The sequence below is a fragment of the Stegostoma tigrinum genome, chromosome 12, assembly GCF_030684315.1.
Source record: "Stegostoma tigrinum isolate sSteTig4 chromosome 12, sSteTig4.hap1, whole genome shotgun sequence".
NCBI classification, from domain to species: Eukaryota; Metazoa; Chordata; class Chondrichthyes; order Orectolobiformes; family Stegostomatidae; genus Stegostoma; species Stegostoma tigrinum.
In genome coordinates, this window is record NC_081365.1 from 61,782,653 (window position 1) to 61,804,048 (window position 21,396).

The 21,396-nt window shown below is 43.0% G+C and overlaps 1 protein-coding gene across 1 annotated transcript in view; it reads left to right on the forward strand.

Moving 5' to 3' along the window:
• LOC125457118 (D(3) dopamine receptor) overlaps window positions 1-21,396 on the forward strand; it is an 83,871-nt gene that overhangs the window by 56,976 nt on the left and 5,499 nt on the right. Inside the window, exons 4-7 of the mRNA XM_048540860.1 lie at window positions 5,000-5,109; window positions 7,328-7,464; window positions 11,032-11,225; window positions 14,792-15,113. Of these exons, the coding sequence (XP_048396817.1) occupies window positions 5,000-5,109; window positions 7,328-7,464; window positions 11,032-11,225; window positions 14,792-15,113 (763 nt within the window). The remainder of the gene's footprint in view (window positions 1-4,999; window positions 5,110-7,327; window positions 7,465-11,031; window positions 11,226-14,791; window positions 15,114-21,396) is intronic.

The window sequence follows — 21,396 nt, forward strand, 5'->3', positions numbered from 1 at the left end:
AGCAGCATCTCAGGAGCACACGATCTCCCAGTGTGCTGTATTGTTATATGAATATAAAACAGGTTTTGGCAAACTCCATCTCTGGAGACACTTTAAACTGCAACTCTTTAAATCTTGTCTGTGGCTCCCAAAATTTTCCAACTGGGCCGTGTTATTGTCAAAAAAAAGCCTAAGATAAATTAAGTCAATAAAAGTAAGAATTGTATGGGGAGAAAAGGCTAATCATTATGCTGTGCTTTATGCTTTCAAATGATTTCTTTTAAGTAATTGTGATTGAAATGAACCAGTGCAAGTGGTGTGGCTACACTATAGTTAAAGGTATGCCTTTGGAACATAGGAACAGGGGTGGACCATTCAGCCCTTCGAGCCTGTTCTGCCATTCAATGAGATCATGGCTGACCTGTAGCCTAACTCCACATACCTGCCTTTGGCTCATACCCCTAATATCTAGGTTTAACTAAAATTTGACTGTATCAAATTGAAAATTAACAATTGATGCAGCATCCACAACCATTTGTGGAAGAGGATTCCAAACATTTATCACCCTTTTGTGTGTAGAAGTGCACCCTTTTAGACCTCCTGAACGGTCTGGCCCTACTCCTCAGACTATGTCCCGAGTTCTAGAATCCCCAACTAGTGGGAGTAGTTTATCTTTATCTACCAAATCTTTTACTGTTAAAATCTTGATAATTTCAATCAGATAACATTCTGAGTTCTCAAGGAAACAGGCTTAATTTGTGTGATATTTCCTTATAACTTAACTGCTGAAGACCAAGTACCATTCTTGTAAATCAACATTGTACCCACTTCAAGGCCAATGTATCCTTCCTAAGGTGTGGTACCCAGAAATGCTCACAGTACTCCAAGTGTGGTATGGCCTATGGTTTGAGGCACAGGTTGATAGTTGCTACCATTCTTGTTTCCTATATAACTAAGATAATAAAGTAATAGAAATGGACTACCAGAAACCTGTTTGAAAAATATTTTTGAACAATTAATTAACTTGAAGTTACTTTTAAAGGTGGCAAGTGGAACTCAGTAGGACTGGTGACAGGATAGGGCATGGGAGTCCCAGGAGCTTGGGGAGGGCTTGTTGGGTGCAGAGTTTTAGACAGAAGAACAGGGGTGCAGCTTATCAGAAGTCTCTGTCCTTTCTGATGTTGGGTCACTTGATCTGACTCTCAGAAAAAATTATTGCAAATAAAAAATGTGTTCAGTTTTATGTGTAAATCTCTTTTTTTTTCCCAAAGTGAAAATGTGCTGGTTTTCTATTAAGTTAATGTGGTTCAGCATTTTCACATTCCCTTTTCAAACATGCTGATACATAATTCATTCAGGTTGACATAAAACTTGCACATGCATGAGCTAAAGATACAAACTAAAAATCTCCAAAAACATAAGGTCTATTTTAACAATGTTTTTTCAATTCATACATAAATTTAATAAATGTACATGCAAATTATGCATTCTTTTGGAAATACTGAGTAAGTTGCTTTGTTTTTGGCTTAGAATTGCCAAACATTCATTTTGTTTGCTCCCAATAATTTTTATTTTAGGCAACCTTTTTGCTCATCTGCCTTCACATAAAAAATACTGCTGCCCCCTAATTAAAAAGCGTTGTACAATGTAATTTCAAGGCATAAGCATTTAAACCACTCAAACAGAATTATGCCAGAAAAGAATTACAAGGTAGTTCATTTGGAGTTTTCTTGTATGAGATGTGACCATCAACTAAATGGAAGTGGCACAGAGTATGAGACTTATATTGTCATGGCAAAATAACTCATTTGCAAAACCTGAAAAGACTAACTTGGAACTAGGTTAGAAAAAAGCCTGCATTCTCAGTTGTGTTCTTTTAGCAGACAGTCATAGCTATAGTGACCTTCTGAAGTTACATTTTTTACACATCACTCTCCACATCTCTAGCCACAGATGCTGTCAGACCTGTTGTGTTTCTTCAGCACTTTCTGTTTGCAATTCAGACTTTGAGCATCCCCAGTCCAAAGCAAAATACTGCCATAATTATTTAACTGTCAAATTTGATCATTTCACTCACACCTGAAACTACTTCAACCAGTATCCTGGAAAACAACCAGACAATGAGTTAGGAACTCAAGAAACTCTCTGATTTCTCAACACTTGGAACAGACTCTTCAATAGAATCATCATTCCCAGCAACATCAGTTCTATCAGCTAGACAGCATAGTCTAGGTCACAATCTGATCGATCATCTGTGGGATCAATGTCAATTATAAGGGAGAATGGAGGTTTACATCTTCAGTATTTCTAAATGCCCCTACTTTTATTGATTATGAAAATAAAGCATACAACCATTAATTAAGTAAATTAATAAAAGCAGCATGGAACATGATGGGGTCTTTTGGCCTTCACTCATATTTTAATTTTAATCACTTGCTCTTCTTCCATTTTCCTGAAGCATTTGACAAATTCATCTTAAGTACTATGGTTGACTGAGCTCCAAGGGCCATTTGTTGTGATGCATTTTGTACTGTATTAATTTGTTTAATGAAAAATCTCTTCTATCCTTCTGACTCTAACTGTAAATTTATGCAGCCTTATTTCTGATTAGAAAGCTTTAACATAGGCTTCGTTGGCTGGAACAGAGAAGGTTAGGGAGGATTTAATTGAACAGCTCAAAGTGTGGCAGGATTAAAAATTAGATTTGGAACACTCCTTTTCCTTTGATAGGTAGGTGAATCAGTAATAACATGACATAAATTTGGGATTAATGGAAAGATAAAAGAAGAGGCTAAGAGAGACTTTTCCAAGCAGCAGGTTATTACTGTATAAAATGCATTACTGCAAGTGTCTCCTCAAAATGATTCAGCACAGAAGAAGGAATTAGATAAATACTTCAAGAGGAATTATGTTCAAAAATATAGATTAAGAACGGAGAAAGAGATTTAAGTTCCTCTGTTGTGGATCGAACAAGACATGATTTACTGCTAAAATAGCTATTATTCTTTGTTGCATAATCTATATTACAGCATTCTGTATTCTGCCATTAAATTAATCACAGCTGCAGTAGGATCATTGTATTTCTGAAAGGTAAACATCATGCTGTACAGAAGTTGCTAATTATATTGTTGTGATGTAGTGTGAACATACTTATGTAAAGCAGTTTGTTAACTCAATGTGTCTTTTAATGTTCCTGTGTGAATGAAGTCCTTAAAATGATAAGTCTTTATTTTGCAGTGTAATTTAAGAACAACTCTTTGTAATCTCTTTAGGGTATTTGAGTTGCTTTTGCAGAGTGATTTAAGAGTCAAGGTTACAATTTTACCAAATATAACTCAACTGAGACGCAATTTCTCTATCAACGTTTCCTATACCATTCATCACTGTCATCAGCAATTGTATTATATAGCAACTGGTGCCACATAGTCCTGAGAATCACTAGATTACATAAATAATATATGGGAGATCTATCTATTCAAAGGTATAACTTTGCAGTGCTCCCATATCTACCTAGTGGTATTTTAAATGAGTTTAAGGTTTCCAACGTCGCCATCCTACACAAAGGCCATTTCCATGATATATCTGTCTTGTGTGAAGTGGTTATTCGAGGCATCTTCTATAAATTGCCCTTTCAACATAGGCTTTATATTTTAGACACAGCAACAGCTCACCAAGCCCAGCTGAATTGTCTTCCTCCCTAACATGTAAGGACGGGTGCCAAACATTGAAAAGCTGTGATGCAATAATCTGGCATAATCCTATTTGTAAAATCATATCTTGCAGCCAATGCACCATCACCATCACCTTGACATATCCTTTCCTTTGAGCAGGACAAACTCAGCAGACATGGTGGCACAGTTGAATTCAATTTGCAGGGATTGGCCCTTCAAGTCTTGAACACTGACTTTAGACCCATTGAATTCTCACAGCATTGGGTCAATTGTGGGCAAATTAATCTGTTGATTTCAACCTCCAGCGAGCAGTGGGCCTCTGTTCCGTGGTAGCATTCTTGCCTCTGAGACAGCAGGTAAAAACCAAGTACCACTTCAGGGCAATAAAATGTGAGGCTGGATGAACACAGCAGGTCAAGCTGTGTTCATCCAGCCTCACATTTTATTATCTTGGAATTCTCCAGCATCTGCAGTTCCCAAATTCTCTGATACCACTTCAGGGCATCTGGTCAGTGGACAATAGATTTCTGGCCTCGGAATACCAGTTTGACAACCAGTAGACATGTAGCAAACCTCTATTGCAGTTAGCCACTTCTTCTGATAGAAGATAGGTAGTCAGATTCACGAGTTGTCCACAAAGTAAAAGACATTGCTACAGATTTTTTTAAATTTCAAAAATATACTTTATTCATTAAACATGTCTTTATATATACATAGTCACAAATTTAATTTGTTCAGTAGTTTATGAGAAAACAAGTAAGCATTGGAGTTTGACTGTATTCAACAAACAAACCAATGCCATCTCTTACTTGTACAAGACTATATTTACATAGAATTGAGGTACCAGAAGGGTCCAATAACTGAACAAGCCCCCATTTAACTTAAGCAGAAAGGCCTCAAGCAGTGGTCTTTCCCCACTGCGCCTTGGCAGCAGCTACCCCAAGCTTTATTGTGTCCCTCAGCATGTAGTCCTGGACCTTGGATTGTACAGAAATAACCCAGAACACAATCTGCTCGATGTAAGAACAATGAGGAAATGGATTGTCTCGAGTTGTTGTGCATGAAAGAGAATCATATGGAATCACTTGGTGATTATATTGATGAGCTTCAGTTGTACAGCCAATCTTTAAAAGAGCATACTTTTATAAATCATCCACATATTACTAACTCTGCTTAGAAAAATCAGTACCAGGTATGTCGAACATTATAAACATAAATATGAATAAATATAAACATATTTATATTCTTTTATTCACTTCTGATATCCTTTGATTTCTCCTTAGATGCTTCTTTTGATATCTTCCCAAAATTTTTGTCAATAATTTACCAATGAACATCATCTTCCACAGGTAGTAGGGGATTGGAGCTTCAGTCGAACAAGCTGCAACATTTTTGTGACACTGGATGTCATGATGTGCACAGCAAGTATTTTAAACCTTTGTGCTATCAGTATTGATAGGTAAGTCTATTCTCAATATACCTCAAAGCATTGTTAAGGGTCAGGAATAGTACTAAGGACATCATGCAACATTAGGAGTGGTAGCCTATGCAATGACTTTCGTGGTTTGATCATTGATTTATGGAATCTAACATATATACAAATTACATACCAGAACAGAAGGCAACCAGTAGGAGTGAGGAATTTAAGATAATTAACTTCAGCAGAAAATTAAAGAGACATAGGAGAATGGAAGCTGACAAATCTTGAGGACCTGATGGACTATATTGTAGAGTTCCATAAGAGTTAGCAGCAAAAAAATGAAATGCATGTTTTGGAGTCAGTGTTAACAACAAGAAGATCAGAGCATGATCAGACAAAGTCCATGGGGGAAAGCCATCTTTTGCTAAGTTCCTGTTGAAAGAGTGAACTCAGGTGATTGAAAGAGAACCATCAGAGAAGTGAAGGAAAACAGAATGGATTCTTCACGGATATGTTGAGAATCCTAGGGAAACAGCAGAAGGGGATGCAATCATCCGAATACTCTCCTGATGCACATGCTTTTTAGAATGGTAAATAGATTACAATATATCTTAAAGGCTGCATACTCAATTTTTTGAAAAAATATACCGGTGCGTTCTCCTCTGAAGAATAAACACCAGTTCTCTTTAATGACTGTGAGGTGTACTTTAGGCCAAATAATCACTCACATATATACAGAGGTAAGTGGTTGCGGCTAACTTCTGTACACTTAAGTCATTGGAGGGGATTCTGAGGGACAGGATTGACAAATGTTTGGAAAAGCAAATACTGATTGGGGATTGTCAGCATGCTTTGTGCATGGGAAATTATGTCTCACTAACTTGATTGAGTTTCTTGAAGTGTCAATAAAGATTGCTGAAGGCAGAGCAGTGGATGTTGTCTATATGGACTTCAGCAAGGCTTCAACAAGGTAGGCTGGTTAGCAAGGTTAAACTACATTGAATACATGGAGAGCTAGCCATTTGGCTTGAAGCTAAGAAGGTAGTTGTAGAGGGTTGCTTTTCGGACTGGAGGCCTGTGACCAGCTGTGTGACTCAAGGGTCCACTGCTTTTCGTCATTTATATAAATGATTTGGATATAAATATAGGAGGAATGATTAGTAAATTTGCAGATGACACCAAAATTGTTGGTGGAGTGGAAAGTGAAGAAGGTTATCTTAGAGTACAATGGGCTCTTGATCAGATGGGCTGAGAAGTGGCAGATAGAATTTAATCTGGATAAATGTGAGATGCTGCATTTTGTAAAGGCAAGTCAGAGCAGGACTTACACATTTAACAGTAAGGTCTCCTAAGGAGTGTTGCCGAACAAAGAGACCTTGGATTGCAGGTTCATAGTTCCTTGAAAGTAGAATCACAGGTAGACAGGGTAATGAAGAAGGTGTTTGGTATACATATCTTTATTGGTCAGTGCATTGAGTATAGGAGATAGGATGCCATGTTGCAGCGATACAGGCCATTGGTTAGGCCGCGTTTAGAATATTGTGCTCAGTTCTGGTCTCCCTGCTACAGGAAAAATATTGTTAAACTTGAAAGGGTTCAGAAAAGATTTACAAGGATGTTGCCAGGGTTGGAGGGATTGAGCTATAGGGAGAGGCTGAATAGGCCGGGGCTATTTTCTCTGGAGCATCAGAGGCTGAGGGGTGACCTTATGGAGGTTTATAAAATCCTGAGGGGCATGGATAGGGTGAATAACCAAGGTCTTTTTGCTCAGCATAAGGGAGTCCAAAACTAGATTTAAGGTGAGAAGGAAAAGATTTAGAAGGGGTCTAAGGGGACAATTTTTTCATGCAGAGGGCAGTGCATGTATGTAATGAGCATCCTGAGGAAGTGATGGAGGCTGGTACAATTACAACATTTAAAAGGCATCTGGATGGGTGTACGAGTAGGAAGGGTTTAGAGGTATTTGGGCCAAAAGCTGTCAAGTGGAACTAGATTAATTTAGGACATTTGGTCGGCATGGACAAGTTGAACTGAAGTGTCCATTTCCATGCTGTACATCTCTTAGCCCAAACCTGCCCAAGTAATTATTACACACAAAATATATCAAGAAAGTGAAGAGCTGATGTGAGTTAGCACTCAAATGAATGCCATACTATAGAGACCATCTGGTGTGTTGCTGTTGAATATTTCTATCTCTATGCCTGCATAATAACTGTTGTTATAACATTGGTAAAGTGTTATTTTCTCTTGGATTCAGGTACACTGCTGTTGTGATGCCAATCCAATATAACACAAATTACAGCTCCAGGAGACGGGTGACTATAATGATTACTGCTGTGTGGATAATGTCATTTGCAGTGTCTTGTCCTCTCTTGTTTGGTTTCAATACAACAGGTACAGAATATTTTTTATGGAATAATCATTTCGTATTTAGAAATATTCACAATGATTAAAAGGGTCTCATTTCAGACATCGGTCTGATTTGATCAACACTGGTCATAAGTCAGACATGAACCAAGCCACTGGATAATATTTAGCAAGGTCTGGACAATAACAATAATGAAATGTCCACTGGAAGTGCAATTCGATTGTGTACGCCAGGCACATTGCATATGGTACTGAAGTGTAACTTTATCTCATGCTTCTTTATTTAATCAATGAAAACACCCAAGTTTGGAAATTAATGTTGTCGATGGTCATTGATGCACATTCCTTTATCCCCTATTTCAGTGGAATTTTAAGCTAGTGTTTTCAGTACTGTATTATAATGTCAGCCAAAGGAATTTCACGGGAGTGTCAGCAGCAGTTCTAAGTTTTGTTCTCTTTCTGCTTAATATCCACAACATTTCAGTAACTAATGTGAAAAGTAAAATTTGCCATCATTTTCACTTATTTGAATAACATTCTTTGAACCTCTGTGCAAAGGATGAGCTGGCTAGGAGAGCTACATTGATCTAATGTTTAGAGCAATGCAAGAGAGCCTTCTGGAAAATTTTGGTTAGTAGCAAACTATTCGTGTTTTAAATTTACCAATTTAGTCATGTTTCTGAACAAAATCTTTTTTTCATAACTCATTCATAAGATAGGGTGCTGATGATTAGGCCAACATATATTGCCCATTCACAATTGCTCTGGGAGAGATGGAGGACCTACTTTCTCGAAATGCTGCAAGTCTATCTGATGAGATTGGGTGGGGGTTTTGGGGGCTGGATGCAATTGGAATAGTAATGGTTATACAAAAAAAGCAGACATATCTTACAGCTGGAGTGGTTGGAGGAAATAAATTAGGAAACAAAGTAGCATTAACCAACAGCTTTTGCACTGGTGGCTGGTATCCTACCCATTTCTACACTCACCACCACATTTAGATCAAGTAGAAGATTCTATCTGCTTGGCAATGACATCAGAGCTGGTCAATCTATAATGTCAGATCAATCAGATCAGAGATCAGAATCTCCACAAATGTACGGCATGGAGGCAGGGGGAGCCAGAGGCCAGGGGTCCTATGGATTTGAGACTCTTTCAGCCTGTTTCGATGAGGGCTTGGATGAGCAAACTGACCATGGCACCAGGGAGAGGAACTTGCAATGGGAGGGTGAGGATCTAGTGGTCATGGTACATATAGGTACAAAGAAAATGCATCAAACTTGGGTTGCATGTAGAGTATGAGGAGCTAAGCACTTAATTTGGAAAGCAAAGCCTCAAAAGTTATCATCTCCGTATTATCAGATAAGCTGCATGCAAATTGATATGGAATACTTAAAATTAGAGAGATAAAATGTGGCTCAAAAACTGGTGTGGGACAAGAAAGTTCCAATTTGTTGGACACCGGCACCTGTATTCGGGAAAGTGAGCACTGACCTGACTGTGTTGGGACCAGTGTTCTCATACCAACGTAAAGTACCAGTTACCAGTGTAAACGGCATGGCTAAGGTGGTGTAGAGGCTTTAAAACTAAGCAGTGGGGCGAAGGGATCAAATGTAGAGAGCTGTAGCAAACCAAAGAGTGAAGTCAAGTATGAAAGTAATATATGGGAAACCAGGTCAGAGAATGGCAGAAAGGGGCTGAGAGAATAAAAATATTTAGGAATACATCAACAATTAATGCCGGTTGTTACAAAAATCGCAAAGAGGAAAAACAAAAGCCTTGCACCTGAATTCATGTAGTATTCATAACAAAGTAATAAACTGATAATTCCGACAGAAGTAAATAAGATTTGATAAAAATTATGGAGATGTGGATGCAGGATGACAAGGATTGGATGAGGGACTTATGATATTCCAGAAGATTAGGAAGCTAGGTAACAGTGTTGGGGTAGCAGAGTGAATCAAGGATAGCATTTGTGCGCTATTTAGAAATGGCCATGGCTCAGGAGATCATAATGTAGAAGCAATTTGGGTGGAAATGAGGAACAATAGGGGAAAACAGTCACTAGCGGAAGCAGTCCATAGACCCCCTAACAGTAACCATAATGCAGGATAAACTATACAAGAAGATAAATGGGTGCTTGGGATAATAATATTGCAATATACATGGATGACTTTAATCTTCATATTAACTGGGAAAAAAAATAGATTGACAATAGTAACATGGATGACAAGTTCACAGAATGATTTTGAGGTGGTTTCTGTGAGCAATAGATCTTGGCACTGACCAGGCAGCGGGCTATATTAGACTTAGAACTGCATAATGTGATAGGATTAATTACCTCAGAGGAAAGGCAACCATAGGTAGCAGCAATAATAGTATAACTTAATTTTAGAACCATCTTGAAACGGAGAAGATTGAGGCTAAGATTAGTATTTTAAATTTAAATAGGGGTTACCTATTGGGCATGAAAGCTGAACTGACTGAAGTAAACTGGCATATTCATCTAGTGGAACAGAACAATGGTAACATTCCCTTTAAAGATCCTACTGCTGTTCAATAGTAAGCATTTGATGGGATTTTTTGGAATGATCAGAACAATTATATTCTAGAAAGAAAAGTTATAAGGGGCAGACTCACCATTCGTGGTTAACTAAAGAAGTTAGGGGAAACATCAAATGTATGGGAAAAGCATAAAACTGCTGAAAGAGAAGTGGCAGGCAAGATGATTGACCATAAAACAAGCAACAATACCTTTGGGAACAGACAAACCTATTCACTCCAGATTTGAATCTAGTAAACCACCTTGCCTTACTCGAATAGTTTGGGCAGTCAGGACTTGTTTCCACTAAAGTGAGGAAAGACTTGTTCAAGTAGGAAAGAGCCTGAATGGTTTTGACAAGGCTTTGAAAGGATATTTCCTCTCATGGGTGACTCTAGAACTACACGCACAGTTTAAAAACCAACAGTTGCCATTCTAGGCCAGAGATAAGAGTTTCTTTTCTCTGGGAAGGTTGGGTGACTTTGGAATTCTCTACCTTGGAAAATAGTGAAAGAGGGGTGATTAGGTATCTTTTGGGGAGTGTTTTTTAGATTCCTGGCAGGCTGGGGAATCAAAGATTATCAGCAATAGATAGGAGTGTGGAATGGAAATATAAACACATCAGCTATGATCATTTTGAACAGAAGAGTGGGCTGTAAGGGCCGAATGGTTTACTTCTGTCCCTTTTTGTGTGTTTATAATTAGGTAGGATTTTACAGGAAAGAAACAGGCCATTCAGCTCAACAACTCTACAGCTCAGGAGTTTGTATTGGCTGAAATATTCACCATGGTTGTAGCATCCATTGTCAATTTGTGTTTGTGCCAGTAAAGAACAATTGAGATCATAGGTTGTATGAGCATGAAATTTTAGGAGCTACAAAAATAATAGTTTGCTTGGCTTTAAGCAGAAAATAATGTTTTTTAAAAATGTGCAGTTCTACGCCTGTAATTTTAACAGGTGAGTCATGCTACATAAGAAAATTTGAATGAATGAATGAATGAATGAATTAATTAATTACATTTTTGTTTTTCTGCTATTATTCACTTTGCAGATGACCCCAGCTTATGTTCTATATCCAATCCAGATTTTGTTGTGTATTCATCCATCGTGTCCTTCTACTTACCATTTTTTGTTACATTGTCAGTTTATGTACGTATTTACATTGTACTTAAAAAAAGAAGGAAACGCATCACCTCGAGACAAAACAGCATTAACATGGCTACAGAAAGTGGCATGCAGACCCAGGTAATTCAGAAGAAAAGAGCTTGTAAGCAAATTGTAGAATTGGTTCTTTGCATTCCATGTGCTGAACATGGGCTCTCAACAATTTCCTGAAGGTTATTATGCGACGCAGTTTCCCACTAGACCTTTCTGTCATACTGAGCTGAAGAAGTTTCACAGTGACGCATGTCAGATTGGGGATAGTGTTGCAAATACTTAGCAATGGTGAATGTTTATTGTCTTCAGAGGATCTGGATCAGCAGATATGCATAGCTCTAACATTCACTTTAAGGATTCTAATGCTGTGGATCAACATAGACCCAAGGAATCAATGCAGCACGGAAAGTCCCTTTTGTAGCAAAAGGGCATGATGGTGGAAATTACAGCCTGTTAAGTTGACTTTGATGGTAGAGATTATAGACTGCCACTGTGTTCACTAAAGATGAGAGAATGTGAGTATAGTAATCAGCAATTGAAATTGAGTTCAAAGTTATTGATAACCAATCTATTATACATTGATGTGTTCGTCCTGATGCACAAAAATATTGTGGCAGTTAGAGAAAATAGTAAATTTCAAGAGCAAAATCAAAAATGAGTGCGTCAAAGTCAAACTTAACAGTGATCACAAATAAGCAAAATATAAATAGAGCAAACAGCTTCCAAATTATTTGTGGGGGTAATCTAATGAATTTAATAACCCGGAAGGCTAACAGAGAAATTACATAAAGGAAATATTAACTACAAAGAGATATTTGATAATAGTTTCCATGCAACAGCAAAATTATTCTGATAATAATACTGACTAATGAATTCAGACTGGTCAATGCAGTTTGTAGGTGAATAAAGTGGGTTTTGAATGTTAAAGCATTGTGAAAATTGATGATGTTTGTGTAAGGTTGCCCATTGATGCATGTTAAAAATTAGTTGAGTACGAAAATGGCTGACGAAAAATTCCATGAACTAACACTGTGTGGCGATCAAACCGATAATAATGGAAAAAAATATCAATAGTGTGTGGATATATGATTCAAGCTACAAAAAAAAAGGTTTTTTGAATGGTGCTGACCAGAGTTTGATATAGAGAAAACATACATCCATTGACATTGTTGATAACAAAGTGTAGAGCTGGATGAACACAGCAGGCCAAGCAGCATCTTAGGAGCACAAGAGCTAACATTTTGGGCCTTGTGTTCCTAAGATGCTGCTTGGCCTGCTGTGTTCATCCATCTCCACACCTTGTTATCTCAGATTCTCCAGCATCTGCAGTTCCCATTATCTCCATTGACATTGTGACCTATTACATTTTAGAAACATTTCCCTGTGCATCATTTGCAATTCACCTCAAACAGTGATGACCAGTAAATCAGTTTTTGGGTTAGGCTAAAGAAGAAATGTTTAGCTCAGACACCAGAACTCCAGACCCTCTTTGACCGGCTTCATGGGATTATAATATCCACCCGCTGTATTAGGAAGTGTGATTGGGTCTTTTGTTTAAAATTTAATTTGAGGATGCTTGCCTCCAACAATGCAGTAGTGCAATATGCTGCATTGAGATATGACCCCTGTTTCTGTACTTGCCTCCTAAAGTAGGATTTAGACTCATAAAGCTCGTTTAGCTCAGTGATGAGAGTGCTACTGACTGAGCTAAGTAAACATGATAGTAGAGAGACAGGCAAATTATATAATAACATAATTGTCAATTATAAGTTCAGGGTGGAAAAATACGAATTCAAAACAATGCCACTGTCAAATTGACAGAACAATTAAGAGAGAATATTAGGGAGAAATACAGGCAGGAACAAAAGGAGATAATTGGTATAAATTTTCAGGCAACAAAGTGTACCTGACAAAGGTACAAAGGACGACTGAGTTGACCAGGAGCCTATAATCTACATGGATTTTCAGTGAACTTTAGTGACCGACCCACAAATAAAGGTTGAACAAAGATTCAAACTTATAGAATTCAAGGCTGTTAGAAGTCTTTATAAGACATTCTGTTAACTCTAACTCCTCAGGAAATTGCCTCCCATGACCTTAGCTCCATGTTAATGGTTAATCCAAAATACGTGGAGCATTGTAAGTCAGGAATTAGTAAAATTCATTTAAAAACCAGGAACTAAAGATGTGAGTTCTTCTGTAAAGGCTATGAAATGTTGTACACACCCTTCTCATGCAAGTTCTGAATTCCTACTTTCACACAGTGACCGTTTTCTTTGTACCAAATCCAAAGTTACAAAATACTATGTTGGCCAAATTCTCAGAGGGGAATTGACACCTCATTAATGCTAGAAATGTTGCAGAGCATAAGCACAGAGAAGTGTACAAAATCACCATTGGGAACAATAGTGTCATTGTGTTTAATCTGACAAACTTACTACTTCCCTTAGCTTTTAGATTGTGAGATTCATTCTTGAACAGGTGTCTTCCTAAAGGCACAGCAATGTGTCAATGCCACCTACCTTTAAGCACAGTGCAGTACTTTTATTTTTACTCCACAATATTCAGAGAGGAAGTGTTGTCAAGCTGGGGATGCAGTTGCATTTGTACTGAGATCACATATGTCAATGGGAATGAGAACTGAATAAAGCAACTGAAGCTACAGTGAAGCAGAAAACAGGAAAGAGAAGCACTCAACAGGCCAAGCAGCATCAGCAGAGCAGGAAAGTTGCTGGTTTGGGTTCTTCAGAAGGTCCCGATGCACAACGTCAACTTTCCTGCTCCTCTGAAGCTGCCTGGCCTGTAGTGTTCCTTCAGCTCCACAGTGTGTTGTGTCTGACTCCAGCATCTGCAGTTCTTGTTATCTCAAAGAGAAGCACGCAGTAGGTTAGAGAACATACATGGAGAGTTCAGACAAGTGAACTTTGTTGGTGCAGTTATTGAAGAAGCTGCCTCACTTGAAATAATAACACATGTACCCTCTTAAATCAATGTAAACAATCCGATGACATTATTTTGATGAAGCAGCTAGTGCCCTTGGTGTCCTGGCCAATATTTATCAATCAACTAGTATCACTAAAGCAGATTATCTGGTCATTAGCTCATCACTGAATATAGGAACCAACAGTGCACAAATTGGCTGTGTATTTCTGCATCACAACACTCAATACATTTAAAATGTCATTATTTGGCTACAAAGCACTTTAATATTACCTGTTGTCATGAAAGGTGGTATATAATTACAAGTCTTTTCTGTCACCTGAAACCTTAACTGATGTTTTCTTTCTGTAGAGGTAATGGGAACTGCAGATGCTGGAGAATCCGTGATAACAAAATGTGGAGCTGGATGAACACCACAGGCCAAGCGGTATCTTAGGAGCACAAAAGCTAACGTTTCAGGCCTAGACAAGGGTCTGGGCCCGAAACGTCAGCTTTTGTGCTCCTAAGATGCTGCTTGGCCTGCTGTGTTCATCCAACTCCACACTTTGTTTTCTCTCTATAGATTCTGCCTTAAGTGCAAGTTTTGTTTTGCAGTATTTATTCTGTTTGTTTCTGCTTCCGGCAACAGCATTTATTTTGCTGTTAGTTGACAACTATTGAATTATTGCGGCTGGCTAAGTCTTTCTAACTTAATTACATTTTCTTATCACCAGGAAAGGATAGAAAATTTTCCCAGAAGTTTACATGCATTCGCTTGTTTGAGATTTAACAAGCAAAGGGGACTTTCTTCAAACAACAAACTGCTAGCACCAGTTGAAGTAGCAAATTATTGCAGCATGAGCCATGCAACATTTGCAAAAACAGACAATGGGATTGAGGAATCAGAAAGAAAGAGCATGTGTACCATAAAACATGCTTCTGAGGTGAAAAAGCTGTCCAGTGGAAAAACTACAACTTCACTGAGACCTGTATTAAAACGCAGGAACCTGCAAATGAGAGAAAGGAAAGCAACTCGGATGTTGGTCATTGTTCTTGGTAAGTATCAAGTAATTTGGCTCCCTTCTTAGAAAGTTAAATATATATCTGTTAAGAAGGCATACAGTGTTTTAGCTTTTATTAATAGAGAAATCGAGTTCCGGAACCAAGAGGTTATGCTGCAGCTGTACAAAAGTCTGATGCGGCTGCACTTGGAGTATTGTGTACAGTTCTGGTCACCGCATTATAAGAAGGATGTGGAAGCTTTGGAAAGGGTGCAGAGGAGATTTACTAGGATGTTGCCTGGTATGGAGGGAAGGTCTTACGAGGAAAGGCTGAGGGACGTGAGGCTGTTTTCATTAGAGAGAAGAAGGTTGAGAGGTGACTTAATTGAGACATATAAAATAATCAGAGGGTGAGATAGGGTGGATAGGGAGAGCCTTTTTTCTAGGATTGTGACGGCGAGCACGAGGGGGCATAGCTTTAAATTGAGGGGTGAAAGACATAGGACAGATGTCAGAGGTAGTTTCTTTGCTCAGAGAGTAGTAAGGGAATGGATCTCTTTGCCTGCAACAATAGTAGATTCGCCAACTTTAAGTACATTTAAGTCATCATTGGATAAGCATATGGACGTACATGGAATAGTGTCGGTTAGATGGGCTTCAGATCGGTATGACAGGTCGGCACAACATCGAGGGCCGAAGGGCCTGTACTGTGCAGTAATGTTCTATTTTCTATGTTCTACCTTTAATATTTGAAGACCTAACAGTCTGAAGGATCTTTGAAAGGACCAATGCTTCGGGATTCTATATTCTAGTTCTGAAGCCAACACTGATTTACTCTCCTGTCCTAAATAGGCTAGCCAAATTTCTACAATTATCATACAGGCCTGAAGAATTACAATTAATCTCCTGGCCCACTCTCTAACTGGGAGGAAAAGTTCAGAACTGAAGAACAGTCACCGGACCAGAAATGTTAATGCTGCTTTCTCTCCACAGTTCTTGCCAGACCTACTGAGTTTTTCCAGCAGTTTCTGTTTTTATTTCTGATGTCAGCATCCCCAGTTTTTTGTGTTTTGTTGTGTTTAACATTCTTAGAAGTTGGGCTGGTGAACTCCCTGCTGCATGTGTCAAACTGTGACATGAGAGACCACCTCACATTGATAATAGCATTTCTACTTTTGTTGTGTACAGTTCAATTACCTACCCTTAATTCAGTAAGATTATTTAGTTTGGAAATTCTGGTTCTGAGTTTGATACCTAAATGACATAAGGGTCCATGACAGATTTATAAGTTCTGGATGTGAGTTTGCTCGCTGATCTGGAAGGTTAGTTTTCAGACGTTTCATCACCTTTTTTTTTAATTTGAAAAAATATACTTTTTTCATAAGATGTACAAAAAATAAAACATATTTATACACCTACCCAGTCATGCAAGCCGCTCCGGGCTACCCAGGGGGTACGTACACCAACTAAAGGAAAAAAAAACAAAGCAAAGAAAATACCCCGGCAGTCGTCACCTCACACAGTCCCTGTTGGCCCCCTGACCAGTTGGGGAAGGCGCCAGCTGGGCCCAGTTACCAGATAGGGCCCTTTTTTCTACTCTGGACGAGGGGTTTCATACCGTGGTCTTTCCCCACCACGCCTTGGCGGCGGCTGCCCCAAGCTTTAGCGCATCCCTCAGCACGTAGTCCTGGACCTTGGAGTGCGCCAGTCTGCAACATTCGGGCGGGGTCAGTTCTTTCAGCTGGCAGACCAACAAGTTGCGGGCAGACCAAAGAGCGTCTTTCACCGCATTGATGGTCCTCCAGGCACAGTTGATGTTGGTCTCAGTGTGCGTCCCAGGAAACAGCCCGTAGAGCACGGAGTCCCGCGTCACGGAGCTGCTCAGGACGACCCTCGACAAATACCACTGCATCCCCCTCCAGACCTCCTGCGCATAGGCACACTCCAGAAGGAGGTGATCGACAGTCTCATCCCCCCCGCAGCCACCTCGAGGGCAGCGTGCGGTGGCGCAGAGATTCCGGGCGTGCATAAAGGATCGCACTGGCAGAGCCCCTCTCACCACCAGCCAAGCAATGTCCTTGTGCTTGTTTGAAAGCTCTGGCGATGAGGCATTCTGCCAAACGACTTTGGCAGTCTGCGTGGGGAACCACACAATGGGATCCACCCTCTCCTTTTCCCGAAGGGTCTCGAGGATACTACGTGCTGACCACTGCCTGACGGCCTTGTGGTCAAAGGTGTTTTCTGTCAAAAATTTCTCCACGAAGGACAGGTGGTACAGGACGGTCCAACTACTCGGAGCGTTCCGCGGCAACGAGGCCAGGCCCATCTTTCACAACGCCGGGGACAGGTAGAACCTCAGTAAGTAGTGACACTTGGTGTTTGCGTACTGAGGATCTACGCAGAGCTTGATGCAGCCGCACACAAAGGTAGCCATCAGGGCGAGGGTAGCGTTCGGTACACCCTTTCCCCCATTTTCCAGGTCTTTGTACATGGTGTCCCAGCGGACCCGGTCCATCCTCGACCCCCAAATGAAGTGGAAGATGGCCCGGGAGACAGCAGCGGCGCAGGTCCAGGGAATAGGCCAGGCCTGCGCCACATACAACAGTACCGAAAGCCCCTCGCACCTGACAACCAGGTTCTTACCCGCGATGGAGGGGGACCGGAGCGTCCAGCTGCCCAGCTTCAGCTGCAGTTTGGTGATACGCTCCTCCCAAGTCTTAGTGCACGCCCCAGCTCCACCAAACCAAACACCCAGCACCTTCAGGTAGTCTGTCCTGACGGTGAAGGGGATGAAGGAGCGGTCGTCCCAGTTCCCAAAGAACATGACCTCACTCTTACCCCTATTGACTTTGACACCCAAGGTCAGTTCAAACTTGCCGCAGATGTCCAACAGCCTACTCACCGACCGACGATCGGTGCAGAAGACGGCGACGTCGTCCATATACAGGGAGGTCTTGACCTGAAGGCCTCTGCTGCCTAGGATAGTCACACCTTTCAGGCTCACGTCCTTACTGATGGATGCGGTGAAGGGCTCCACACAGCACACGAACAAGGCAGGAGAGAGCAGGCAGCCCTGCCTAACTCCAGATCTGACGGGAAAAAACTGTCCGATTCCCACCCGTTGATCGAGACTGCGCTAACGATGTTGGTGTAGAGCAGCCGGATCCAATTGCGGATGCCCTCCCTAAACCCCAATTTGGAGAGGATGTCCCTCATGTAAGCATGAGAGACCCTGTCGAAGGCCTTCTCCTGGTCCAGGCTGACGAGGCAGGTGTCCACCCGCCTGTCCTGCACGTAGGCGATCGTATCCCTGATGAACGCGAGGCTCTCAGCGATCTTCCTGCCCGGCACAGCACAGGTTTGGTCAGGGTGAATCACCGACTCCAGGACCGACCTGACCCAGTTGGCTATGATCTTGGCCAGGATTTTGTAGTCCACGTTCAATAGTGAAATGGGACGCCAATTCTTAATTTCTTCCTTCTCCCCCTTCCTCTTGTAAATGAGGGTGATGATGCCCTTCCTCATGGACTTGCACAGTTCCCCTGCCCGAAGTGCACTATCATACACCTCCAGCAGGTCCTGGCTGACCAGGTCCCACAGAGCGGAATACAGCTCGACCGGTAAGCCTTCGCTCCCGGGAGTCTTATTCCTCTCCAAGGACTTGAGGGCTCTGGTCAGCTCGTCCAGGGATATCGGCCGGTCCAGCCACTCCCTCGTGCCATCGTCTAAGACCTCCGTGATAGACGACAGGAACGACTCAGAGGCCGTGCTGTCTGTGGGCTTCGTGTCGTACAGTCAGGCATAGAAGGATCTGCTGATCCTCAAAATGTCGGGCCAAGACAACGTCACCGAGCCGTCGTCCTCCTTAAGCTGGCTAAGCACAGAGCTCTTTGTGCACCTTCTGAAAGAAGAAACGCGAGCACGTCTTGTCCTGCTCCATGGAGCGGACCCTGGACCGGAAGATTATCCTCAAGGCCTCTGCGGCGAAGAGTGAGGCTTGCTGGCCCCTCACCTCGCGGAGGTCCTCCGTGACATCGACCCCCATCAACTGCAGAAGGAGCAGGTTCTGCACCCTTTTCTGGAGTCGCGACAGCTTTCCCCACCTCTATCTCGCATTCCGAACACCCTTGAGGACAAAGAACCTCTTGATGTTCTCCTTCACCGTCTCCCACCAGTCGCCCGGAGACTCAAAGAGGGGTTTCACGGTTCTCCAACCGGTGTACTCCCTCTTAAGCTCCTCGATGTTCTCTGGGGTCAACAGAGTCGTGTTGAGCTTCCACGTCCCCTTGCGGCCTGCTGGTCGTCCTGTAAGTGACAGTCGGCCAGCAGGAGGCAGTGGTCAGAGAAGAACACCGGCTCGACACCGGTGGTCCTGACCGAGAACGCTCGTGACACAAACAGGAAGTCTATCCTTGAGCGAATATACCCGTCTGGCCGCGACCAGGTGTACCTCCGCTGTGCTCTGTCTGCAGGGGTGCTGAAGACATCGAGCAGCTTGGCGTCCTTCACCGTGCCCATCAGGAATCTGGACGTGACGTCCAGTCGACTCCCCCCACCCGCTGTCCCCACGCCGGATCTTCCATCTGCATCGATGATGCAGTTGAAGTCTCTGCCTAGGATGACCGGTCTGGATGTAGCCAGCAGGGGTGGAAGCCGCTGCAGGACGGCCAACCGCTCACTCCGTACCGCTGGGGTGTACACGTTGATCAGCCTCGGGGGAGCGTTCCTGTAGGTGACATTAGCCACTAGGAGGCGCCCCCCCCACCACCTCCTGACCTTGAGAGATGGTGAAGTTGCGCCCCCGCAGAAGAATAGCCAGGCCCAAGGAGCGACAGTCGTTACCCCCCGACAAGATTGAAGGCCCACAGGTCCAGGCACCTGACCATTTCCCGTACCTGCTGAGGTATCGTATCCCGCACTCCTGCAGAAACAGGAGCTCAGCCCTGACGGTGGTCAGGTAGGCCAACGTGGACACACATCTCGCGGTTGACTTGACGCTGCGCACATTAATGCTCGCAACCCATACCCCCATTGTGGGCAGTGACCGCAGTACCCTCCCCAAGTCCAAGGTCCAGCCCCTCCATCTGTCCCTTCATGCCCATTGCCCGGGCTAACTGCTGGACGCTCTCCGGGCTCAGGAAACCATCCGTGCTGCCTTCTGGGTGGCATCCCCCCGTCGGGGCTACGGAGGCAGGAGAGTCCGGCTCTGGGTCAAGCTGGGGACACACTGTTTCCTCCTTCCCGCCTGGAAGTTCCGGGGGGCCCTCCAGGGCCCCAGCAGCACGTGACTGGGTGTCAGAGGGAGCCTCAGGACTCCTCCCGTCACCTGGAAGTGGGGTGCTGCTTTCCTTCTCCCTTGAGATCTTTAGCTTCTGCTTTGGGTGGGCCCTCTCCGAATCTCCCTCGTCAGAGGAGCTCTTATAGCCCCCCGTAGCTGCCTCTTCGCGCCTAATGGTTGCGGTTCCTGGGCCCGCCGACTCGCCTTCCTCCTCGCTTCCCGGACTGTCATCCACTCCCCTGGGTCGCCTGTCGCCGCCTCCATCGACTCCGGCTTGTCGGGTTGGTGGGGGGAGTGGAGCCTGGAGGGGCGCTTTGCTGGCTTCGGGCCCATCCTGTGGGGCTGGGCCCTCCTGCATGACCTGGCCCTCCTGCACATTAGTGGGGTCCTTGCAGGGCCCTGGTGCCCTCCTCTCCTACGGGGTGACTGGCCCCGCATTCCCCCTGCCGGCGACCTGGGTGTAGGTGGTCCCCCGCCGCAGGCATGCCCTGTAGAGGTGGCCCGCTTCCCCACAAAGGTTGCAGCTTTTTTCTTGTGGGCAATCCTTTGCAAGGTATCCCTCCTCCCTGCAGTTCCTGCAGATGGTGGCTTTGCAGTCGGCCGCCACGTGACCTGACCTACCACAGGCATGGCAGACTTTAGGTTGCCCTGCGTAGGTCAGGTAGCCCTTGCTCCCGCCGATCGCGAAGCTGGACAAGACAGTAAATGTCCGCAGCAGCGAACCCACAACAGTCCAACAGGACCCTCTTCATGAAGGAGGTGCGGTCCATAGGTGCACCTTCATCCAACTTCTTCACGGAAACACGGATGGTGTTCTAGACCCCCTGACCTGGGGCACGAGCACTTGCCGCAGCCATCGTTGCAGGTTGGCTGCTCTCCTGAACCAGCGTTAGGCCGAAGCCAGCATTAAGATCCACCGGTTGCAAGGGTACACAGCCAACCCGACGTCTTCCTTCCACCTCCAACACAGCACTCTCCTCCTCTCGGTCCACAAAAGAGTGGGTCTTTATTTTGTTCCGGATGTAAGCTGGTTCACTGAGCTGGAAGGTTTGTTCCCAGA